Here is a 27320-nt window from a genome sequence, read left to right on the forward strand (position 1 = left end):
TAAGCTAAAGGAGGCTAATGTTGGGCTATAAAGGAACTACAGCACGGTCACATATCTTCACATCACCACCGCTAAGCTAAAGGAGGCTAATGTTGGGCTATAAAAGAACTAAAGCACGGTCACATGACTTCACGTCACCACCGCTAAGCTAAAGGAGGCTAATGTTGGGCTATAAAGGAACGACAGCACGGTCACATGACTTCACGTCACCACCGCTAAGCTAAAGGAGGCTAATGTTGGACTATAAAGGAACTACGGCACGGTCACATGATTTCACGTCACCACCGCTAAGCTAAAGGAGGCTAATGTTGGGCTATAAAGGAACTACAGCACGGTCACATATCTTCACATCACCACCGCTAAGCTAAAGGAGGCTAATGTTGGGCTATAAAGGAACTACAGCACGGTCACATGACTTCACGTCACCACCGCTAAGCTAAAGGAGGCTAATGTTGGGCTATAAAGGAACGACAGCACGGTCACATTACTTCACGTCACCACCGCTAAGCTAAAGGAGGCTAATGTTGGACTATAAAGGAACTACGGCACGGTCACATGACTTCACGTCACCACCGCTAAGCTAAAGGAGGCTAATGTTGGACTATAAAGGAACTACGGCACGGTCACATGACTTCACGTCACCACCGCTAAGCTAAAGGAGGCTAATGTTGGGCTATAAAGGAACTACAGCACGGTCACATAACTTCACGTCACCACCGCTAAGCTAAAGGAGGCTAATGTTGGGCTATAAAAGAACTAAAGCACGGTCACATGACTTCACGTCACCACCGCTAAGCTAAAGGAGGCTAATGTTGGACTATAAAGGAACTACGGCACGGTCACATGACTTCACGTCACCACCGCTAAGCTAAAGGAGGCTAATGTTGGGCTATAAAGGAACTACAGCACGGTCACATATCTTCACATCACCACCGCTAAGCTAAAGGAGGCTAATGTTGGGCTATAAAAGAACTAAAGCACGGTCACATGACTTCACGTCACCACCGCTAAGCTAAAGGAGGCTAATGTTGGGCTATAAAGGAACGACAGCACGGTCACATGACTTCACGTCACCACCGCTAAGCTAAAGGAGGCTAATGTTGGACTATAAAGGAACTACGGCACGGTCACATGACTTCACGTCACCACCGCTAAGCTAAAGGAGGCTAATGTTGGGCTATAAAGGAACTACAGCACGGTCACATATCTTCACATCACCACCGCTAAGCTAAAGGAGGCTAATGTTGGGCTATAAAGGAACTACAGCACGGTCACATGACTTCACGTCACCACCGCTAAGCTAAAGGAGGCTAATGTTGGGCTATAAAGGAACGACAGCACGGTCACATTACTTCACGTCACCACCGCTAAGCTAAAGGAGGCTAATGTTGGACTATAAAGGAACTACGGCACGGTCACATGACTTCACGTCACCACCGCTAAGCTAAAGGAGGCTAATGTTGGACTATAAAGGAACTACGGCACGGTCACATGACTTCACGTCACCACCGCTAAGCTAAAGGAGGCTAATGTTGGGCTATAAAGGAACTACAGCACGGTCACATATCTTCACATCACCACCGCTAAGCTAAAGGAGGCTAATGTTGGGCTATAAAAGAACTAAAGCACGGTCACATGACTTCACGTCACCACCGCTAAGCTAAAGGAGGCTAATGTTGGGCTATAAAGGAACGACAGCACGGTCACATGACTTCACGTCACCACCGCTAAGCTAAAGGAGGCTAATGTTGGGCTATAAAGGAACTACAGCACGGTCACATGACTTCACGTCACCACCGCTAAGCTAAAGGAGGCTAATGTTGGGCTATAAAGGAACTACAGCACGGTCACATATCTTCACATCACCACCGCTAAGCTAAAGGAGGCTAATGTTGGGCTATAAAGGAACGACAGCACGGTCACATGACTTCACGTCACCACCGCTAAGCTAAAGGAGGATAATGTTGGGCTATAAAGGAACTACAGCACGGTCACATGACTTCACGTCACCACCGCTAAGCTAAAGGAGGCTAATGTTGGACTATAAAGGAACTACGGCACGGTCACATGACTTCACGTCACCACCGCTAAGCTAAAGGAGGCTAATGTTGGGCTATAAAGGAACTACAGCACGGTCACATGACTTCACGTCACCTCCGCTAAGCTAAAGGAGGCTAATGTTGGACTATAAAGGAACTACGGCACGGTCACATGACTTCACGTCGCCACCGCTAAGCTAAAGGAGGCTAATGTTGGGCTATAAAGGAACTAAAGCACGGTCACATGACTTCACGTCACCACCACTAAGCTAAAGGCGGCTAATGATCGGCGTGAAGACGTTTAGTCGTCTCATTTAGACACTTGTTAGCAACCACCGTTTTTAAATTCACTAGTGGGGTATTTACTGACGTATTTATTTCGTAGAATAAAAATCCCTTCAGCTTGTGTTATCCACAGACCTTATTTCAGGCTAACAACCAAAAACACATTAAAAAAACCTTTGAAAATGGGGCAGGAAGTGTTAAAATGCTGACTATTTTTTGTGTTTTAGAACTCATTCCTGCCTCTTTATTAGCCTTCATTATACGCCTTTTCCCCTTTTCTTCAACATCATCATCATCATTGCAGAAGCACACACATATATTTTTGAGTCCACAAAAGATTTTCTGTTAACACACTTTGTTGCACACACACACACACACACACACACACACACACACACACACACACACACACACACACACACACACACACACACACACACACACACACACACACATTATGTTAATTACTACTCTCTGTTTCTTCCTGTCGGAGGAACAATGCTGCAGATTAAAGGTCTGCTCTCTGCCTCCGCTCGGCTAAATGAGGCTCCGCTCCGTCAGGTAAGCCTGCAGCTGATTATATATCATTAAGTTTCCCTGTAAAGAAACGGAAACACTGAAAGCACCGCGGCTCCTCTGCTTTACACCAAGGAGGAGCTCAATCAGAAGACAGTAAACACAACACATTATGCAAATTGTCTTCGGAGTATAGTGTGGAGACTTTTACTGTTTTGTGCAAATTAATGCACCGTAACTTTAAAGACGGGTAAAAGAGTTACTTGCCTCAGATTATCCCCTTATTTCACATTGTCTTTTTTTGTTTTTATTAACCCTTAAATGGTTTCTGTATCCTAGGGAAGAGTCATTTGATACGCTGTGTCGATGTGGAACATGGGTATAATATGGGTGCGATACAGGTTTAATGATGGTGTAATAAGAATTGAAACCGAGCAATCTCATTCCTCTGCATGTTTTTAAAGCTAGGCTAAAGGAAATGCTCGTTGATACTATGGGCACTTGTAAATGTCGATAACTATGTAAATGTATCCTGTAAATATAATGTATGATGTCCTTTATTGTTTCATGTTTCATGTGGAACCTATATGCTGCAGGTCTCCCTTGAAAAAGAGATCTATGACCTCAATGGGACCAATCTGGTTAAATAAAGGTTTGAAATGAAATGAAATGAATATGGGTGTAATATTCGAATTACATGAGTTTAATAAGGATGTATTAACAGTGTAATTACTATCTCATATTCGGGTCTAATAGCAGTAATACCGATGTATGGGCGTAATGATGGTTGATTATTGAAGCTTACTGGTTAACATTCATCATATTAAACGAACGAACCCAAACGTTGTTGTTTTTATTAATATTGCCAATACTTACTAAGCATTTTATTATCATTACACTGGAGAAACCGACTGGCAGCAGAACGTGAACATGTAACTTAATACCTGCATTTAAAGGTGGGGTAGGTAATTTTGGAGAAACCAGCTCGAGTGGCTAGAATGTGAAAATACACAGCCGGAACAAATCTGCCACTTCCTCACAGAGCCCCTCCTCCAACACACGAACGCGCACATGACCAATGAGGGCACGAGATCAGTTTGTGCACAGATGGTGCAATAGGGGTGTATTAATGTGTAATATGGCTGTAATAAGAGTGTAATTAATCTCATTAAATCTTCCAAAATATGTGTGATTGCCCATTTAAGGGTTAAAAAGCACTACTAGTCTTTTCAGATTCAGATTTTTCATACTGTATAACGTTAACAAAATAGTTGGCTTCATCCTGCAAACATTTCACTGAGTGAGGAAAAACAAAACCTTATTCTTATCTCCCAGTAGTCATTTAATTAGGTCTATTTTTAATTGTTTTTGTTTTGCCTCGAGCTAAAGCAATTCAATTGAGAGACAATTAACCAGTAACCACGATGTTGGTAATTTAATCATTAAAGGCTTTGTTTTTCCAGCAAAAGTAAACTTCTTCTAGCTTTAATATTTGTTTTTATGATGTTTGGATTTTGGTAAACATATTATGTTCTGACACACATGTTACGTGAACAAATTGGATATTGGATGATTATTGACATGAAATCAGGTGAATATTAGAGTGAAAACTGTATTTAATAACTTGGTCTAAACTACTTTTTACAAAAACGTCAGAAGCCAAAAAGGTTGAAATCCACTGGTGTTGTGTTGAATGAAAATATTGTTATAAAAGCCAATGTTTAAATGTTTAATCTTAAATGTTAGTGAGGTAAAAAGTACAAAATACACTGACATTGACGTTGACTAAATATATTAAGTTGAAAGCAATAAAAATTAAGTATAATTGAAAAATAATTAGGTGCTTTCAACTAATACAATTATTGGAAATTGTATTTACATAAAACATTTAATGAAAGTCAACGTTAGAGGGAGGTGCAGGGATGAGCCTTGAAATGAGTGGGCATTTTAGCACTTCCTTATAAAAAACAATCGCGGAGATGCTTCCAGCCGACAGGAGTGTGTGTTAATGATGAAGAATCCACAAGATGGCAGCGTTACATTGCTACAGACAGTGGAGCTCAATGTACGCAGACAAACTGAACCGTTGACTTTAATTAAATGTATTATGTTAACAAAATGTAATTAACTGTATGAGGTTAGTTGAAAGCAATGATATGAAGTTGAACCTAATTCTTGCTTTCAACTAACCTAATACAGGTGTGTGAAATCTGTTAACATAATACATTTAATGAAAGTCAACGGTTCAGTTTTTGCATTGTAGAGGGGTTTATATATATTCACCATGTTGGAAGGTATTTATTATATATATTTACCCTGGGGGGGCAGTAGTGAAGCGTCTCTTCCTCGCTCGCCTCTCCTGGTTCGGGACTCTCTCTCTCCAGACTGCTGACTGAACCTGAACACACATTTGAATACTTTATTTGGTTCCACAAATTATATTACATAAGACAGGGAATCAAATATATCGGGGCTAAGCAGCACAGAACACTCAGGGGAACACATAGCACCTCCTTCCACACACACACACACACACACACACACACACACACACACACACACACACACACACACACACACACACACACACACACACACACACACACACACACACACACACACACACACACACACACACACACACACACACACACACACACACACACACACACACACACACATTCATTATTCCAATAAATCGTTTTTCTTCCTGAGAGAAGTTTTCTAATATTAATGTCAAGGAAAAAACATCCCCAAGATGTGAAAACATGTCAACTTGTCACTTTGGATAATTTCCTCATCTTATTTTTGTATCCTCGCAAGCAAATGTTCCACTTCCAAAGTAGAGAGAGTGAATACCGGTGAATACACATACTTTACGGAACTAAAACACAACACACACACACACACACACACACACACACCACACACACACACACACACACACACACACACACACACACACACACACACACACACACACACACACACACACACACACACACACACACACACACACACCACACACACACACACACACACACACACACACACACACACACACACACACACACACACACACACACACACACACACACACACACACACACACACACACACACAGAGAGATAACTCCTGAAGGGGAGCTTATGAAAGGTTATGAGGCCGGTGTTTATCGATGTTTACTCCCCGTCATAATCCACGCTCCGCTGCCGGTGGTTTTGTCATTGAACCATTACTCACAGATGCAGTTTGATAGCGGATAGCATCTGATGGTAAACACACACGCACGCGCACACGCGCACACACACACACACACACACACACACACACACACACACACACACACACACACACACACACACACACACACACACCTCTCTGCATCACCGTGCCCTCACACATCATCATTTGTAAATAATGCAGTCGCTCTCCATGTGGGGTAACGACTGATTTTGATGAAGCTGATATTGTAATAAAACTGGGACCTGGGGTATGACAGACTTGTGTTGTTGTGGCTGCAACATATTCATCAGAATTTGACATTTTAAAGAAAACTGTTTATATGTGTTTTTCCATCAGAAAATAGAGCCTCGAGAGTTTTACAAAAGCTATGCTTTCTGTGAGTTAAAAAGCTGTTATACATGTAGGTGTGGACGAAAGGCCAAAGCCCAGGTGTTCGAAGGCCTGAATGAACTCTGTATTTATGATATCTCACAGCTTTACCTTGCTGTCAGACAGCCTTTTCTGAGGGGGAACTGTCGCAGGTACCTAAGCTCTCTGCAAAGCATCCGGACTCCATTGAAAAAGACATAAATCTTGACTTGCAGAACACGGGAATTAAGGTCTATCGTTGCCTCTGTCTTTGGTAAAACAGGCCGCTCAATTAACCTGTCAAATAAACAACGGCTTCTTCTTGACACCAGTAAATTAGTACGGTAATCAAACTATCCGGCACTCATAGAGCATTTTGCATCATCGCATTTGGACGCACTTTTGAACAGATATAAGTACAGAAACAAGTGAATTGAGAAACAGCCTTAGTGTCGGTGCTGGTTTGTGTCCAGGTGTATCTAATAGGCAGGTAAACACTCGTGAGGGACAATAATGTTGTGTCTGTACCTGAGCAGTCCTTCCTCCGAGGGTCCATCTTGTCCACACAGTCCAACAGGCCGTCGATCTGAACCTTGATCACCGTCAGCTCTCTCTTTATGGACAGGAGCTCCGCCATCTTCACTGCAGAGACACATAAGGTGCGTTCACACCGGAGTACTTTTCCCGTTTAGTTCCGTTAGTACCCCTTATGTCGCATTCACACCAAAAAGAGTACTTCGTGCCGGGAACTTTTACCCCCATTTTTAGTGCCTGCTAGAGAGGTGGTACCAAAGTACCAATTTCTATTGGCTGGGCGAATTGCAAACCACGCCCCGTTTGATTTGCTGGCATTAGCATTATTAGCATTAGCATTAGCCCCGCGCACCAACGGAGAGAGAATAACTTATGGCAACACAAAAGAAAACATGGGAGCGGTGGAGATGAGGAGGTGTCGGCGTTCTGGCGATTTACTCGGAAGTCCCCGGAGCTGGGGAAGGCTTCAGTAGAAGCTGCTGGGAGTCCCAGCAGCTTCTACTGAAGCCTTCCCCAGCTCCGGGGACTTCCGGCCGGGGACTTCGGGTGGCAGTAAATTTCCCTTCTGTGGGACGAATAAAGGGATTCTGATTCTGATTCAGTATACGCCGGTTTCAGTGGTTTGCGGCCTGCCAGTAAACCCAAAGCAGAAGAAGTGACGTCAGCGGCTCATTTGCGTAATCTTCCCTCAGGGAAAAGTACTCCGGTGTGAACGCGATTGGTACTTAGTCCCCTGGGGTACTAAGTGCGGCAAAGTACTTGGTGTGAAAGCGGCTAAGGAGACAGGAGGATGTTGAGTAAGTGACCGACACACTGTGTGGTCAGAGGTTTGTGGACATCTGAAAAGGATCAAATCCATGCACGCCCCAACATGTGGTGGAAAGCCCTTCATGATAAAATGTTCAATAATCACATACTGTATGAGTGTGGTGACCAAATATGTTGTTCGGCATATATTTTACCATCACTTTTTCGTAGTTGTTCTCGAAAACAGCATGAACCGAACTGTAATGCCGCATTCCCCCTGCATGGCTCATCAACTTGATATCAACTTGTACATTTTGTTCTTCCATTAGCAGAAGTTTTGGATGGCAGCCTACCTTCTTCCTTTTTGCACCACCTTGTACAATGTTCTAATGAACTAAACCAATACTAACAGGTGCAAGACATCCCGCACAAAGGTCTGTGGATATTTAAAGCTTGGAAGCCACTTGGTATCACGTGCTACTGAACGACGTCCTGGCTCCTGGTTTTCAGGTGTTTCATTGTAAGAAAACCACCGTCATCCAACGCAATCTCCATGCAGGCCCGAATATTACATAACCTTCCCTCATTCCCTTATTGACCCTGATTTTGGACTTTTTATTCAGGTTATATAATCATACTATGTTGCTCACTGGTTTTGGCGCCATCCTGTTCTTGCAGTTCTTGGAACTCACGCAGAGGTTAAGTGAAGACCACCAAGAGGACAGAGCCAGATTCTCAGGTTTACTAGACTCCACTCAATACAAGATATAAGACATTCATATACTACATGCCGTGCAGGGAAAAGACGTCCTACTGAAACACAGACACATGTTTTAAAGGTCTCCTATCATGCAAAATGCACTTTTTGATGTCTTTTATACATCACCATGTGTCCCCGGTCCGTCAGGAGACTCTCAAAGTGTCGGAAAATAAAACCCTCTCTCTTTTCCTCCCTACCCAAATCTCTAAAAACTGAGACCTATAAAACATGCCTAAAAATAGTATAATAGGAGACCTTTACCGCGTTAGGTGTTAGAGGATTTCCCCCTCGTTGAAACACTCGTGAAAATGGATCAGAATTTGGTTTTGGTTCCTCCACCCTCGCCAAACGACCCTGAAAATGACTTCACTCCCGAGAGCGCTTCGACCTCGGGAGCATGCAAAGGCAATCTAATTTCCTCGTGATGGGGCGAAGTAAAAACTATTAAGGCTTGTAATAAACTAGTATAAACAGTTCTGATTTGCCACGCACTATTAACTCGGTCTAATTGCAAGCGCTGATGGGTTTTAAGAGAGAAAAGAGCCCCGCGGTACAGAAGCTTTTAATGAAGAGACCATCTGGAGACCACCGAGAGAGACTGGAGAAAACAGCAGTCCCACAGAGGGGAAATGTGCATTGTTACAGCAAAAGAAAAGAGTTAAAAATAGCTTAATATTAATTATGAAGCATGCATGCATTCCCCCTGCCTGGTTCATGGACTCGGTCTTTTTAGATTTCCCATTAGCAGAAGTTGTGGATAGTACCTTCTTCCTTTTTGCACCACTGTAGTCGCTGAACTAAGCCAACGTTAACAGGTGTAGTTCAGGGTTTCCGCTAGGATTTTTTCTCGCCGGTCAAACGTCCGAACAGAATTTATTTTACCGGACAAATTTGAAACTTACCGGTCATGTTTCAATAATAATAATAAGAGTTGTGTAGCAGAGTTTCCGTTAGCAGGTAATTACCGGACTATGACCGGATATGCTGAGGTTTAAAACTCAGTTAATGGGAGTAATTTTTATATTGCTTCAGTTTATAATCGTAACAGATCGGAAAAATTCAGATTCATTTTTCAATAAATGATTCCACAAACAACAAACAACATCATTATTACATTCAAAGAAACTACTTGTAGTAGATGAAGTACATTATTCAAAAGTTTACATCAATTTAAGAAGAATAACACGGGAGAAACGGATCCTCTCTTTTCCCCTCTCTCCTGACAGCCCGTCAGTTTCTCATGCAGCTCACTAAACAGAGGCGGGGCTTCAGGTGATTATGCAGCAGCTGATCTGATCTCTCTCTCACGTCCGGTTACACTTCACTCGCGTTTATGTCCATATCGATCAGATCCAGCTCTCCTGATCGGCCTTTATAGAGAGCACCGATCAAACTATTAAGAGTGAATATTGGCCGATAATGACCGGCGGGCAATCGATAGGAGCATCGGACATTTTGACCGGCAGGTTTTTAATTTACCGGTTTTTATTAAATTTTACCAGCTAAAAACCGGTAATTACCGGCTAACGGAAACCCTGGTGTAGTTATAACACTGCATACCAGTAGTTTGTAAGTGAAAATCCTCATTAGCCAGATATCCACCACAAGCCAAGCTCCCAGAAAGAGCGCTGGGCCTTGAAACCAATTTCCCCTAGTGGCCAAACGGTGGAGTTACAACTTCCAGATCCTCCACGTGACGCCATCAGGCCAACACATACTGTTTTCTATTGACTAAGATTGGGAAAAACTTGAATGACCCTAGAATAAAGAGTATCTCCGTTTATAAAAGTCAACTATAGTAAGCGGGGTTAAAGGACTCTTGGGGCGCCCTGGATGCAGAAGATCCAGGTAGACAAACAAATGGTATCACGTTCCACTTAACAACTTGAGGAAGGAACAGAATAAAACAAAAGTAAAAGAGCCAAAATGTGCTTAAAGGGGACCTATCATGCAAAATGCACTTTGTGATGTCTCTTCTACATCACCATGTGTCCCGTGTGTCGGGGAACTCACGCAGCGTCAGCAAATAAAACCCTCTCTCTTTTCCTCCGTACCCAAATCTCTAAAAACGGGGAACAACGGAGCTGATCCAGATTTGCGTCCGATATGATGTAATATCTGAAATGTGGACCCACGGCCCAATCAGAAACGTTGTTATCAGAAACAATGCCCGACTGTTTTGGACTTAATATGGTCGGTGTTTACATTAGCATCGCTAACTCTCAGAGCTAACCTGTACTGGAGAGCATGTGTGTGAAGAAGCAGGAAGTAAAAAGGAACTCACCTTGTGGTATAACCGGCAAGAGAGAAAGCCTTTGAGCTCCAGACTGTTTCAGAGAGAACCCTTGATAATCCATGATATGCCGTTTCATCACGGCAGCATTTAGTTTAGACAGTAGCTGCCGGGTCCCGCATAAGCTCCGCCCCCTCCTTTTTTATTTTTTAAAGCTTTTAAATCAGCACTTTAGAAACAGGAAGTGAAATAGAGGGATATGAGGCATGGCTAGAATGATCTGTTTGGTATTTTGAGCAAAACACTTCATAGACATGTTTTTAATATATTTGTATTTATCTGAGACCTGTGCTGTTGCCTAGAAATAGCATGATAGGTGACCTTTAGTATTAAATAAGAAGCCTGCATAAAATACAGCAGATAATATAAATGATATTCCCTCAGAGATGTCGAGGAGTGGAAGTAGGAAGTAGCATGCAATGAAAATACACAAGTAAAGTAGATTTTATAAAAGTGTCAAAAGAACTATAATTCCACGGGAGGACTAGGGGTAGAGGAATGAGATAATCTGGTTCGGGGTGTTTCCAAACATCTGGAACTAACTCCCAGAAACCTGCAGGTCCGCTGCAACTCTGACTGCTTTAAGATCCAGGCTGAAGACTTTCCTTTTTGACGCTGCCTTTAATTGAACTATTCACATCTCACACTAGTCTGTAACTGTTATTCATGTTTTATTATTATCTTTGCTTTTTAATGTTTATAACGTGTTTTATGCTCTTACTGCACTTTGACTTGCCTTGTGTTGAAAAGAGATAAGATAAGAAATACTTTATTGATCCCAAGTTGGGGAATGTTTGCGTTGCAGCAGCATTAAGACATGGCTTTGTACAATAACAATTAAAAGACTAGAAATAAAGTAGAAATATACATGTTGAATTTACAAATTAACAATAACAAAATATAAAGCAAGTTATTATACATGAGTATGTGAGGGATGGAATATGAAGTATTAAACTGAATATATAAATGTACAGTGAGATTTTAAGTCCAAGAGAAGCGATGGAGCAACTACACTGAACAAAAATATAAATGCAACACTTTTGTTTTTGCTCCCATGTTTCATGAGATGAACTCAAAGATCTAAAACATTTTCTATAAACACAAAATAACCATTTCTCTCAAATATTGTTTACAAATCTGAAAGAATCTGTGATAGTGAGCACTTCTCCTTTGCCGAGATAATCCATCCCACCTCACAGGTGTGGCATATCAAGATGCTGATTAGACAGCATGATTATTGCACAGGTGTGCCTTAGGCTGGCCACAATAAAAGGCCACTCTGAAACGTGCAGTTTTGCTTTATTGGGGGGGTCTGGGGGGGGTCCGAAAACCAGTCAATATCTGGTGTGAGGGGTAGGGTTAGGGGTAGGGTTAGGGGTAGGGTTAGGGTTAGGGTAATGTTGTGAATCGAGTGGCCCATGGTGGTGGTGGGGTTATGGTATGGGCAGGCGTATGTTATGGACGACGAACACAGGCCACTCGATTCACAACATTACCCTAACCCTAACCCTACCCCTCACACCAGATACTGACTGGTTTTCGGACCCCCCCAGACCCCCCCAATAAAGCAAAACTGCACGTTTCAGAGTGGCCTTTTATTGTGGCCAGCCTAAGGCACACCTGTGCAATAATCATGCTGTCTAATCAGCATCTTGATATGCCACACCTGTGAGGTGGGATGGATTATCTCGGCAAAGGAGAAGTGCTCACTATCACAGATTCTTTCAGATTTGTGAACAATATTTGAGAGAAATGGTTATTTTGTGTTTATAGAAAATGTTTTAGATCTTTGAGTTCATCTCATGAAACATGGGAGCAAAAACAAAAGTGTTGCGTTTATATTTTTGTTCAGTGTATATAAATAAACCTGCCTTGTCTTACAAATAGCTTATAATTATACATGAGTAAAGTACTTCCACGTATATTTACTTTCCACTGCTTACGTTTTCTGTGAGAGGAAGAGGAGGCTCTGGTGCTCTTCATCCTCAGAGCTGCTGAGGAAGAAGAGGAGGAGGAGGAAGATGAAGGCCGGCGCCGCTTCACAGGACTGGAGGAGGGGACCCGCTGGCAGTCAAACACCCTGCAACACACACACACACACACACACACACACACACGTGTAAACATACACTATGCCAGTGTTGGCAATGTGTCGTTGGGGAGGAGGGCAGATGGAGGCTGCCAGAGATTTTAGAGCTGAGAGGCGTGTGTGTGTGTGTGTGTGTGTGTGTGTGTGTGTGTGTGTGTGTGTGTGTGTGTGTGTGTGTGGCCTAGCATTACTATACTTGTGGGGACCTAAATCTGTTTACACAATCACGTGTGGGGACTCGCCGCCCTTATGGGGACAAAATGGAGGTCCCCATGAGGGGAAGCATTCATTTTAGGGTGAAGACTTTGTTAGGTTAAGGGTAAGGGTTAGGGTAACGCATGTGTTGGTTATGGTTAAGGTTAGGATAAGTCTCCAGGAAATGCATGTAAGTCAATGTAATGTCCCCTGAAGTGATGTATACGTGTGCGTGTGCGTGTGCGTGTGCGTGTGCGTGTGTGTGTGTGTGTGTGTGTGTGCGCTACTGTACCTTCCCAAAGCCGATAATCCGCACCCTGGCAGATAAAAGCCTATAAATATTTACAGGACGGCAGTGTGTAATCCTACAGATAAAAAGGAAATACATAAAATCCTGCCGATCATTCCTGCAGGCTTTATTCAGAGAAGGTGGTGTGTGTGTGTGTGTGTGTGTGTGTGTGTGTGTGTGTGTAGCCTAGCATTACTATACTTGTGGGGACCTAAATCTGTTTACAAAGTCACGTGTGGGGACTCGCCTCCCTTATGGGGACAAATTGGAGGAATCATTCATTTTAGGGTGAAGACTTGGTTATGGTTATGGTTAGGATAAGTCTCCAGGAAATGCATGTAAGTCAATGTAATGTCCCCTGAAGTGATGTATACATGGTTTGTGTGTGTGTGTGTGTGTGTGTGTGTGTGTTATATTTTATCCTTAATGCCGGCTGCACAGGTCAAAATATGTGTTAATACTTTCTGTTCGGAGGAAATAACAACCGTTTATCTAAATCGCTTATTTTATACCAACTTCCTGCATAACTTACGGCCCGTCTACACTACAGGCGTCAAAAAATGCTTTCAACGCTTCGCCCATTCATTTGAATGGGGTGACGTAGGATATTTTCAAACTTCGCCGAACTGCATTGTGGGTAGCATGGCAAGGCGTTGCAAGCATCGCGAGCGTCTATCGGTGTCAAAAGTTGAACAATGTTCAACTTTTGAGGCTCGATGCTTGCTCGAAGCTGGCGTCAGCCAATCAAATCCCGTTTTTGCAATTCCCGCCAGTACAAGCGCTAGCCAATCAAACCGCGTGCAAGCTGGAAGAGCCAGACCGCAGTTCATTTCCTCATATTCCAAACGAGAAATTACGGTAGCAAATCACCCGGTTCTTTCCGACCAGAACTATTTACCGGGATACAAACCGGAGGAACCAGGCATGGAGGGAGGTGGCAGAGACAGTGGGGGAAACTGGTAGGTTTTCGCCTGTTTGGGGATTTTATATCCAGTTTACTTCGTTTTAACATTGCTATTGCTTTGTATGTCGGGGGCGGGAGATTCATGTGATTGGTTGTTAGTCGCGTTGCTCGCAAAAAATCGCCAAGCTTCAGACACGCCCAGCTTCAAGCTTTTTCGATGCCTGTAGTGTAGACGGGCCGTTAGGCTCACTATATTTGGGTTGTACATCTATGTTTATGCATTACGGATTCAAAAAGAAATATACAAGAAATACGCAACTTAACACTCATTGTGTGTCGTCAATTGCTCAATTAAAAAAATGCGGGCCCTTGAGGAAAAAAGGCTGGGAACAAATGTAATTACAACAAAGCGCACTGCACCCAAAGCGATTCTGAATAAAGGCTGTAGACTTTTTTTGTAATGGGTAGTTTATTTAGCTGAAAACAAATGATACACTGATTTACATACATTTCTTTCCCCAATGTAAGTCAATGGGAAAAAGTCATAAAACGTCCCGGAACATAACACAAGTGCAGTACCACCGTATGGCCACTACGATAAAAGACAGCCACCAAAAACACATCTTGCTAAAGAAAATGTGTAAGCATCATAAACGTTTGAAATATACCGAAATCCAACATGAAAGTCCCATAGCGTTTTGTCAAGAGACGATGCTAACTTCTGCTAAACGTGTCAGCACTGCACCACTCTATAGATCACACACTAAAGCTCAGTTTCTCAAAAAAACAAATCAACACACGTAGAAACATTTACAACAGTATAGCAGTTAGATGCTAGCTTAGCCGTGCAAAGTTAGTTTACAATGTAGTGGAAGTTCAGTCCATGAATGGAAAGGCTACTTAGCATTAGCTTAGCCTCAATGAAGAAAAGCAGAGTCACAGGGTGTTTCTCAATCTCGAGTACGCTTGCCTGGTAGCACATGTCTTCCGAGCGTCTTGCTTCAGAAGCGAGGCAAGAATACTTCCGGCATTCGGAAAACGAAGAGTGGAACAGGCGAGCAAGTGTGCAGGTGTGCGTTATATGAGAGGCCCCGCCTTACATTTTCCGCCACAGATTTGGGGAAATCGGTCCGTGCGCAAAGCATTGTGAGGATTTTAAGACCGCGGAGTCTACACATGTGCAGCCTCGAAATGTCTCCAAACGAAGTACGCCGGGCTCGGTAGACTTCCAAGTATGCTGGACATTGGAACAGTCCTTCGGTGGCACTCGATGACGTAGAATGCTTGAAATAGTGGCTCTGGAGCAGCTTTACTCGAGATTGAGAAACACCCACAGTTGGATGTGTGCTTGGCAGTGTTGGGTAAAGTAACGCGTTACAGTAACGTAACTACTTTTGCCGGGTAAAAAGTAGTGTAACGTGCTACTACGGAACATTTGGTAACGTAGTTTCTTCTTCAATTCGCCGCAACGTTACTTTTCCCAGGGACGAGTGGCAGTGACACTGCCTACTCAGCTGTGTGCTTACGCATTAGGCACGAGCTCTCATTCCACACTGTACGTGATAGAGGCTGGCCGCGGGTGGTGGCATGAAGACTGAAGAGCAGTGATGGCAAGCGAGAAGCAGGCGCAGCCAACGCTAGCATTCGAGGGATGGAGGTATTCCCATTACTTCAAACTTGTTGAAACTAAGGGGGGAAATGTGAGTGTACGTTGTGCCCTGGCCAGAAACTTGTGTCCACTGCCGTTAACTCCACTGCCAACCTCACCAAGCATTTGAAAGGAAAACATGCTAGCAGGAAGCTAGTAGCTCAAGATCCCCGGGGAAATGATGATATTTCGAGCCCAAGCCTATTTAGTAGCCTATTGATATTATTTGCACTAGCTTTGCACCTATTTTGGGGCTAGCCTGTAACCCTTAATGATTATGATTTGATATTGATATTGTTTGATATTATTGTTTAGTGGTGGTGTTGACGCCTATAGCCCAATGTTTTGTTAAGTGCTCTGTGGCATTTTTTTTATAATAAAGAGCACAAAAGACATAGCTGTTATGTCCTCCATAGTAGAACTTTATGTAAGCCTACACATTTAGGAACAGAGATGGGGTTCTGCCCAAAGTCAAGTAACATAAAAGTAACGTAAAAGTAACGAGTAACGTTGGAGGGTAACTAAGTAAAGTAAGGGATTACTTTTTTAAGGAAGTAACGAGCAAACACTACTTTTTAAAAGTAACTTCCCCAACGCTGGTGCTTGGTTAAGCAGGCTGGTCGTTGTTATCTTGCAGAATGCCGTTAGCTCCTTGCTAATTATTCTCTGATTTGGAAGTTAAGCTAGCTGTAGTAGAGAGTCACTGCATTCACTACGTTTGTTTGCCTTGATTAGCAATGCTGGCTAACTAGTAGCTAACTAGTGTCTGCTCCAGAAGTGAATAAAGTTCCTCAAAGACACAGAGAATGAAGTACGTCTTGAAACATACTTGATAATTGTGTCATCATCTTCTAGTCCTGTTGTTGTACCGCCACAGAGACCTTCGCTGGTGAGCTCGTCACTGGGAGTCCATTCCCCGTGTAAATGTATGGAAACAGCCTCTCAGTGAAAGTGTGTGTGAAGGTGTGTATGTGTGTGTTAGTCTCAGGATCAGAGAACGACAGCGTTCCTCCGTCCCAGTCCAGATTCCCTCTGACCCTCTGGAGCTCCTTCTCTAATGGGAGAGGGGTTTCTGGACCTGGTGGTGACCCCGCTGCGTATTCGCCATAATGGAGATTTATGATCCATAATCCAGACTTTGTATCTCCCTTCCTCTGACCAGACTGTGCCATCACACCAACATCCATCACTCTCTGCGACGTCGAATCCCAGCAGTGCGTCCCTGAGTCAAAGCCCTCAGAGCCCAGGACAGACCATTGTTCTCCAAACCTCTCTGGATTATCAGGAAGATATTGACAATCTGACTCGCTCGCCGTGGTCAGATCTTCAGACACCACAAGTCCAGGGTAGGCAGTGTTTGGGTCCAGGATCACAGGGTAATAGGACACCATGTCCTTCATCTTGCTCCAGATGTTGAAGCTGAGGTTGCCCAGGTGTTTGGCCTGGTCTATCAGAGCTCCTGAGGGCAGCTGTGGATCCTCCAGCAGGGGGCGCTGCAGCCTCCCCACTGCGGCCTTGTAGTTGAGCAGGAAGGAGACGTCTTCAGCTCTCAGCTCCTCCTCTGTGGCTCTGACTGTGTGTGAAAGAGCTGCTATCTCTCTGCTCACAGCCTCCATCACCCTCCTCTTCTGCTCCTCTTCCTCCCTCAGTGCAGCCATCCTGGCCTCCTCTTCCTCTTCTAGAAACTGGTGAAGCTTCTGAAACTGCTCCTTAATCTGCCTCTCTGTGCGTCGGGCCTGGACTTGTATGTGTTCTGATGTTGGATTACAATTCATTATAACTTTTTTTAAATCCTCTAACTTCTTCTTGAAGGGCTTCAGAGATCTCCGGAGCTTCTCTCTGAGATCCTGAGCAGCTTCATCGATGGGTCTGAATCTGTGGTCGCTGTGTTTCTCTGAATCTCTGCAGACGACACACACTGGCTGCTGATGGTCCAGACAGAAGAGTTTGAGTTTCTCAGAGTGCAGTCTGCAGAGATTACCCTCACCTTCTGATCGTGGATATGATCTTATCGGATTCGTCTCCAGTGAGAAACTCTCACACAGGTTCTTTAACGCCAGGTTGCTACTGTACGTACCTCTGATGTTGAAATACTCCTACAAGAGGACAGTCTTGGATTACTTTCTCCACCCACCAGTACTCCACACAGTCTTTACAAACACTGTGGCTGCATGACAGGATGACAGGATCTTTAAAAAGCTCATAGCAGACGGGACAGGAGAGATCTTCCTCTAACCTTGAAGCCATTTAGTCTCCGAGTGACAAAGAACACACAGCATTCACTCCCTGTTAGCTGACGGTAAGCCTGTCCGTCTCTGTGTGTGTGTGTGTGTGTGTGTGTGTGTGTGTGTGTGTGTGTGTGTGTGTGTGTGTGTGTGTGTGTGTGTGTGTGTGTGTGTGTGTGTGTGTGTGTGTGTGTGTGTGTGTGTGTAAGTGTGTAAGTGTGTGTGTGTGTGTGTGTGTGTGTGTGTGTCATCTCATTGAGCAATCCTGTGTTTCCTTGTTCAACTCATATGAACCACAGGGTGGGCGGAGCTTCATCATGACAGTTTGCCAGAAGGTGTTTCCCTCATTAATTCCATTCGTTCTTTTCCCTTCGTTCAGCAAAGACAACGGCATTCTTTAAAAAAACTCCTGTCTATTAGGTCGGGGGTCACATAGTTATACTACATGTATTTATTATTTTTAAGTTTGCTGCATCTATTCTGAAGAGGGTTAGGGCCAATGAGAAAAATAAATTGGGATGTGACCAAAAGTTTAAAAGAAATCGGAGAAAAAGAGATTTCTGAGATTAAAGTGAGAATCTAATGTTGTTTTGAGGGGTTTTATTTTATTTCATTGTCAAAGTGTCACAACATGAATACTGCCATATGAGCTTGTGTCCTGTGTAAGGCATATCATCACATGTCACTTGTTAGACGCTTTTATCCAAGGCGACTTACTGTGGACAATCCCCACAGGAGCAATTTGGGGTGAAGTGTCTCAGGGACACAACGACATGCTGACTGCTGTGGGACTCGAACTTAGTACCCCCTGATTCGAAGTCCAGCACACTATCCACTGAGCCACAGCCGCCCCAGGGCAAGTGGAACAAGTTAATAAAAGATTAGATGTTGGGTACCTGTTGTAGTGATCAGCAGGGTATCTGTCATACTCCATCTCATAGTCGGATCTGAGGGCGGAAAAGACAAAGAAAATGTTAGAAAACATTATTTTTTTACTGAAATTATCAAATAAAGTCAACATGTCAGTGTTTACTGAGCTGTGTGGGTGTTCTTATTGTTTTAAACATGTTTGAATGGTGATATACATATGAAAGATGTTACGGCCTAACAAGTTTATAATATATACAATTGTGTTTAAGTGAAAATAAACAAGTTTCACTTTACTTTTACCTTATTTCTTTAATTATTATGTGTTTTTTGTCAAAATGTTTTTCTTTTATTGAAACACTGCGATACGAAACATCACAACAAATTATTACACTTTTTTTTGTCTGCATGGGTTTTTCTTTCATATTTAATACATGTTTTCTCAAATTATTACATTTATTTTCTCTAAATATTAATACTAATTTTCTTGAAATACCACTTTCGTTTTTTTTTTTTATTAAATACTTTTTTTATTTAATAAATATTACCACGTATTTCTTTAATTATTATGTATTGTTTCTCTAAATATTAAATGTTTTCTAATTATCACCCTCCAAATTTACGATTTTAAAAAGTTTTATTTTTGTCACTTTCCTACAACTAAATATCCTTATTCCGTCTCTGTACCAACCATTTTACACAAAAGTAAAATAAATAAATATTAAAGTACTATAATCCAGTTAATGCACTTCATTACATGGATCACTTCCACCACTGCTGCTGTATAACATGCAGAATAATTTAGCAGTGATAGTCAGTAATGCGCTCATAATCACAGTGAAGAAGCCCCTTTGGGTTTCAATTAGACCTTTTAATTGACTCTTTTCACTGCTGGAGAACCTGATGGTGTTATTAGAGGCTTTTCTCCTGATGGGAACAATGACACAGCAGCAGAAAAACATCGATAGCTTAGCGGTGGTGACGTGAAGTCCTGTGACCGTGCTGTAGTTCCTTTATAGACCAACATTAGCCGCCTTTAGCTTAGCGGTGGTGACGTGAAGTCATGTGACCGTACTGTAGTTCCTCTATAGCCCAACATTAGCCTCCTTTAGCTTAGCGGTGGTGACGTGAAGTCATGTGACCGTGCTGTAGTTCCTTTATAGCCCAACATTAGCCACCTTTAGCTTAGCGGTGGTGACGTGAAGTCATGTGACCGTGCTGTAGTTCCTTTATTGCCCAACATTAGCCTCCTTTAGCTTAGCGGTGGTGATGTGAAGTCATGTGACCGTGCTGTAGTTCCTTTATAGCCCAACATTAGCCTCCTTTAGCTTAGCGGTGGTGACGTGAAGTCATGTGACCGTGCTGTAGTTCCTTTATAGCCCAACATTAGCCACCTTTAGCTTAGCGGTGGTGACGTGAAGTCATGTGACCGTGCTGTAGTTCCTTTATAGCCCAACATTAGCCTCCTTTAGCTTAGCGGTGGTGACGTGAAGTCATGTGACCGTGCTGTAGTTCCTTTATAGCCCAACATTAGCCACCTTTAGCTTAGCGGTGGTGACGTGAAGTCATGTGACCGTGCTGTAGTTCCTTTATAGCCCAACATTAGCCTCCTTTAGCTTAGCGGTGGTGACGTGAAGTCATGTGTCCGTGCTGTAGTTCCTTTATAGCCCAACATTAGCCACCTTTAGCTTAGCGGTGGTGACGTGAAGTCATGTGACCGTGCTGTAGTTCCTTTATAGCCCAACATTAGCCTCCTTTAGCTTAGCGGTGGTGACGTGAAGTCATGTGACCGTGCTGTAGTTCCTTTATAGCCCAACATTAGCCACCTTTAGCTTAGCGGTGGTGACGTGAAGTCATGTGACCGTGCTGTAGTTCCTTTATAGCCCAACATTAGCCTCCTTTAGCTTAGCGGTGGTGACGTGAAGTCATGTGTCCGTGCTGTAGTTCCTTTATAGCCCAACATTAGCCACCTTTAGCTTAGCAGTGGTGACGTGAAGTCATGTGACCGTGCTGTAGTTCCTTTATAGCCCAACATTAGCCACCTTTAGCTTAGCGGTGGTGATGTGAAGTCATGTGACCGTGCTGTAGTTGCTTTATAGCCCAACATTAGCCACCTTTAGCTTAGCGGTGGTGACGTGAAGTCATGTGACCGTGCTGTAGTTCCTTTATAGCCCAACATTAGCCACCTTTAGCTTAGCGGTGGTGATGTGAAGTCATGTGACCGTGCTGTAGTTGCTTTATAGCCCAACATTAGCCGCCTTTAGCTTAGCGGTGGTGACGTGACGTCATGTGACCGTGCTGTAGTTTCTTTATAGCGTAACGTTAGCTTTTGACATAAAGTGATGTTAATATGAGGAGATTATCCTGCTGAACAAAACTTGGAAGTATCATAAACGTTTGTTCTGGCCTGATGTCATTTCAAGACTTGATCACTGCAAACAACAATATGGTAGATCTCCTGGACAAACATATACCTGTCTTATATCTTCATTGTATTTAAATTGCATTTTCTGTCCTTGCATGTTAACACGTTTCAGATTAGATAAAGTGAGTTTTTTGTCCCTTCGAGCTGTTATTTTTCTCCTCAAAGGAAACGCTGATTCATCTCTTTCCACTAAACGCTCATCTCAGCAGGACGATGGAGGGACAAGAAAACATAATTACAGTTCTCTCTCTCTCTCTCTCTCCTATGAACACTTTCTCTGTCTCTTATGATTTCCCTGCGTCTGCCTCCTCACCACGCTCAAGTGAAGCAAATCAGGAAGTGGGGAAAACACCGTTTATGCAATTCCACCTCTAACAAAAGCACAGATCAATTTACAAACTGAGCTGCAAAGCGTCAGCATCTGGTAATTCAATGCACAAATGGATTGTGGTCGAAAGCTACTTACAGGCTTCAGCATGCCGTACGAAAAGTACCATCTTGACTAAAATATAAAACAGACAATAGTTGTTGTAGTAGTTTATAGGTTTTACAAGACACATATTGTTAGAAAAATGTCACTCGTCACCGGCTTGGTCTTCAAAATCAGGATCCATGTATTTATTATCCTGTCATCACACACAGGGCTGCGTGGGACAAATAGTTCCCTGAGTAGAGTCCTTGATATGCTGATATACAAGAGAGGGAGTTACAGCCGGTTCAAAGCAGTATTCTGACATTAGTTCAGATTAGCTAAGGCCTGCGTAAGCAATAGACATGACAGTCATATGCCTATCTCTCTAGGCTGTGTCATCATGCCACTCTTAAGGCTCGTCCACACAGCGGCGTGCGTTGAAAGCTTCACCATTCACTTTGAATGGGGTGACGTCATTTTTCGCCGAACTGCATTGTGGGAAGCGACGCGGAGCTTTGCTGGCGTGGCTCGCTGCAAAAGTTGAGCAATGTTCAACTTTTGGCGCCTCGGCAGAAGCGTCAGCCAATGAAATCCCGTTTTCGTACAGTTTCTCGCCGTGGTCTGGATGAAAAGTAAGAAGTCTCATTTTGATCTGATTTTATGCACATTTTCAATTTGCACATCGTTTTTTAAAATGTATGGATGGTTATTTGAAATGAATGACATCACATGTTAGACGCTTTTATCCAAAGCAACTTACATACTCAATACTGTGGCGAATCCCCACAGGAGCGACTTGGGGCGAAGTGTCTCAGGGACACAACGACATGCTGACTGCAGTGGGACTCGAACTTGCAACCCCCTGATTCAATGATCAGCGCACTAACCCACTGAGCCACAGCCCTTATTTAGTTATTTAATGTGTTCTTTAGTTGGTGAATATTTTCAAAATGCTGCCCAAGTTTCATGTGTTTTATCACATTTGCGTTTTTATATTTGTGTCGTTTCTGAATCTGCAGCGTGTTTCTCTTCATGGAAGTCTTTTAGGCCGTGTTTGCACCTGTCGGCAACCGTATGAAGCCATTTCATTTCTTAAAATGGATTCAGTATTCAAGGCTTTATCATCAAGCAGCTGCAGTGTTGTGAATCGAGTGGCCCATGGTGGTGGTGGGGTTATGGTATGGGCAGGCGTATGTTATGGTCGACGAACACAGGCCACTCGATTCACAACATTACCCTAACCCTACCCCTAACCCTCACACCAGATACTGCCTGGTTTTCGGACCCCCCCAATAAAGCAAAAATGCACGTTTCAGAGTGGCCTTTTATTGTGGCCAGCCTAAGGCACACCTGTGCAATAATCATGCTGTCTAATCAGCATCTTGATATGCCACACCTGTGAGGTGGGATGGATTATCTCGGCAAAGGAGAAGTGCTCACTATCACAGATTCTTTCAGATTTGTGAACAATATTTGAGAGAAATGGTTATTTTGTGTTTATAGAAAATGTTTTAGATCTTTGAGTTCATCTCATGAAACATGGGAGCAAAAACAAAAGTGTTGCGTTTATATTTGTGTTCACTGTAGTTACATATAGGACATAGGACAATAAAACAGATACATTTGTGCAAGAGAATGGGAAGTCTAAGTAATGAATTACATCATATTTTATAAACTCATTTGTTTAAGCTGTCAGGTACTTGTGGTTCAATACAAATGTGAAGTTAAGTGGAAATCCTTAAGACTTACTTATCGAGCAAGTATCTAAAACATACAGCAAAGTATGTACCTTCATGAAGGACAGACACACCCCTGCTCACAGCTTGTGTGCCAGATGGGCTCGGCCTCCTTCTTCCGTGTACTAATCAAAACTAACAACGATAAACCTTTTCTGAGGGAACTCCCTAAAGCTCAACATTCCTCGATGACAAAAGTATTCACAAAAGGAGACTTTAAAAAAATTAATTTCATCTCAAGTTTCATCAAATACAGATATAACTGGTTTTCAACGTTCCTTATAGCATAGTAGCTTTTTACTAAGTGGTTAATATGAGGAGATTATCCTGCTGAACTAAACTTGGAAGTATCATAAACGTTTGTTCTGGCCTGATCATCAAGTTAGACATTCTGTTCAGATTTATTTCTCTGTCCCCAATGTATTGGCAGAAGAGCGTTCATGTTCAAAGCCCCAACCGACTGGAATACTTGACCTGCTGCTATTAGATCTCTGTCATCATTGGGTTTATTTAAACATGCATTGCTATCTCACTTTCAGCTGGTCTGCACTTGTTAGTAATGAAACTGATATTGATGAAACTGATTTGCTCGACTGTCTCAAATTGTAATGATTGTGTGCATTGCTTGAATTTCACTTAACAGACTGTATGTGGTTTGTCTTGTGTGTCATGTTTTGCATTTTGTCTTTTTGTTTATGTCTGTAAGTTGTTGCTATTGTCGGGACCCCCTTGAAAACGAGATGGTGCATCTCAAGGGGTTTATCCCAATCAATAAAAATGTCTATATATGTCATTTACGATACGATATACTTTATTGTCCCCGTAAGGAAATTTGTTCTGGACTCCGTCCTGCAGTTCCGCATACAGTACATATACGAACATAGTGGACATTAAGAGACACACACATATCATCAGTCATACACCGTTTGAACAAACACAATACACAGACGCACATACTGACAATGGCGACCTGTTGCACTACCCCTCATGGCCAACATTTAAAAAGTACATTTCATTACATTTGACTACATTTCATTTCATGTGAATGTTAAGAAGCTTAATGGACAGGTAGGAATGAGTGCTTATAGCGGTTCAGCCTGCTCTTGGGAACCCTGAATCTTCTACCAGAAGGTAGGAGCTGGAATCCTGGGTGAAGTACGTGGGAGGGATCAGACACCATTTTGTTTGCCTGTCTGATAACGGACTGCTCGTATATGTTTTGGAGAGATGGGTATTTTTTAACCCCCATCATTTTCATAGCAGTCTGAACCAGGCGAGCGATCTGTGACTTTGACTGCACTGTCAAGTTACCATACCAGGCAGTAACACCATACCTCATGGTGCTCTCCAACACTGCATGATAGAACAGTAACATGAACTTCTGGTCGACTCCGAAAGCCCGGAGTCGACGCAGAAAGTACAATCGCTGTTGAAGTCTAGAGCACAGACCTTGAACATGCGCCTTCCAGCTGAGTGTATTATCTAGATGGACACCAAGGTACTTATAGGAGCTGACCTGAGCTGACATTTCAAGACTTGATTACTGCAAACAACAATATGGTAGATCTCCTGGACAAACATACCTGTGTTATATCTTAATTGTATTTAAATTGCATGTTAACACGTTTCAGAGTAGATGAGGTGAGTAAGGCCATTTTCTCATAGACTTCTATACAATCGGTTGCAACTGGTTTACTCATAACTCTGTCCAACATAACATTTTCATTCACCATTGGCTTTGGAGGAGGACTGCCCTGCGAGATCCAACTGTATAATTTAATCTCCGTACAGGTTGCCAAACCCCTGAATGTACGGCGCACAATTCTCAAGGTCTAAAGGTACTGGAATTATCTTTTTGAATGACCACAATGTGTAAGCTTTCAATTTAAATAATAGAATAAATCCCCCAGTTTTATAAAACCTCATTAACTCAGAAACAAAAAACCACCCAGAGGACATGACCTCACGTTTCTGAGGAGTTCTGCACAGATCCTCACAGTCGCTGCCTGGCTTTAAATCCCAGCTCTGGGAGACACAGAGTCCTGTTTGCCCCGGCTTTAATCCGTCCAGCAGCGGGCGGCGGTGGGATTTGGGAGGACATTTTGGCTTTAGTTTCCATGTTAACCGAGAACGAGGTTAAAGAAGAGCTGGATTGTCACTCTCTGTCATTCAAACACCGAGGGCAAAACTACAGACCAACGAGCAGCTCTGAAAACTACTGAGAGTACAGCTGCTACACTATGTGTGTTTAAAATGCTGTTAATATCAAAATGTCAAGCCTTGAGATTTCCCATACGTTATATCAAACCCCATTTTCAGTGCTGGAAGTATTAAGATGTGTATCATGCTGCACAGAACAGTACAGCTCTCCTGCTTTAAAAACCCGTTTCACGTGCATGTTTATTTTGTATTCCCTCTGTTTCATGTAATGTCTTTTGACTTTTGAACTGTGTTAATGGCAGTGGCGAACCGTCACAACTGGACCTTCTGTAGACACACACACCCCCCGCCACTGTAATATTACAGATCAACAACACAGATACCTCATTTATTCATTTTATATACATTTTATTTATATAATTAAATCGATTTTTTGTTTGTTTTATCTGAGTGTTCCAGGGTATTCTCTGGATACCTTGAAGGCCCTGACGGTTCGCCACTGGTTAATGGTTAAGCACCAAAATACCAAGACATATTGTATTTTCAAACTGGCTTGGCAATAATGTAAACGGATTAGAAAAAGTTGTGTAAAGAACAAAAAAAGTGAGCTTTCTTATTTACCTACGCACAGCTGACCATTCACGGCCTTAAAGTGGGAGTGAATATCGGATAGTAAGGTTTAGGAAATGCTGCATTTATGTGGCGTCAAAATATTGAGGAAAATTATTTCCCGACTCACAAAGTTGAAATATTGACGCCATATAATGCAGAAAATGTTGAGTTGATGTTATTCATTTATGTATGGCATATACATATTTAGCGTTCCAATTCTAGCGTTAGCATTAACCCCAATAACAAGTAAGGCAAAACTATATTTGAAGGTCATTTAATGGAAACGTCTGGGACAGCTACCAAAGTGATTTTCAATGCTCTTAGCAATCAAATAAAACACACCTTGATTGTAGCATCCGTGTTGTTTTTACATCACGACATTGAGACAAAGTTAAAAGTTAAAGGAAGGACTCCTGACATCTGGAAATAAGACCCTCAATGGGAGCCCTAATCAATCTTCAGAAAGTTAAAGGATAGTGAACATACTGCCTCTCCACCGGCTTCATCACTAAAGCCACAGACAAAGAGTGTTGTGTTTCAGACTCACCTGTAGGAGGTGCTGTTTCCTCTCTTGGCCGTCGTGGTGCGGCCAGCTATCAGCTCACCATTCATTCTGGCGTCTGAAACACACAAAACAAACTGTCAGATCAGGTTAGACACTAATGCCCCCCCGAAGTCTCACTTCCTGACCTGAGGGAGACAGCAATGAAGATGGACAGGTACCACACCCACATTCCTGTACTTATATCGTTGTCGGGACCCTATGTGACTATGCATTCCCTGAATCTAACCTGAACATAATTCTAACCGGTATCGTTATATCCAATTTCAATATTTTTTAAACGGGCTTTAATTAAATAAGGACACGTACAAAATTGTCCTTGCTCTGTCGGTTAAGAACATTTATCAGACCTTACTATGTGACAAGTACAAGAGTATCCACACACACAGACCCAGTGGGCTCAGCCGGTCACCTTAACGAGGTGCCGG

At 42.7% G+C, this 27320-nt stretch overlaps 1 protein-coding gene across 1 annotated transcript in view; it reads right to left on the reverse strand.

Moving 5' to 3' along the window:
• The window catches only part of LOC117562079 (RNA-binding Raly-like protein), a gene marked incomplete at its 5' end in the record, with an annotated part of 33719 nt that extends 6769 nt beyond the window's left edge, over nucleotides 1-26950 (reverse strand). Inside the window, 5 exon segments of the mRNA XM_034239858.1 lie at nucleotides 5156-5238; nucleotides 6963-7076; nucleotides 12712-12848; nucleotides 19015-19065; nucleotides 26878-26950. Of these exon segments, the coding sequence (XP_034095749.1) occupies nucleotides 5156-5238; nucleotides 6963-7076; nucleotides 12712-12848; nucleotides 19015-19065; nucleotides 26878-26942 (450 nt within the window).
• Between the last annotated feature and the right edge of the window lie 370 nt (nucleotides 26951-27320).

The sequence above is a fragment of the Gymnodraco acuticeps genome, unplaced genomic scaffold, assembly GCF_902827175.1.
Source record: "Gymnodraco acuticeps unplaced genomic scaffold, fGymAcu1.1, whole genome shotgun sequence".
NCBI lineage: Eukaryota > Metazoa > Chordata > Actinopteri > Perciformes > Bathydraconidae > Gymnodraco > Gymnodraco acuticeps.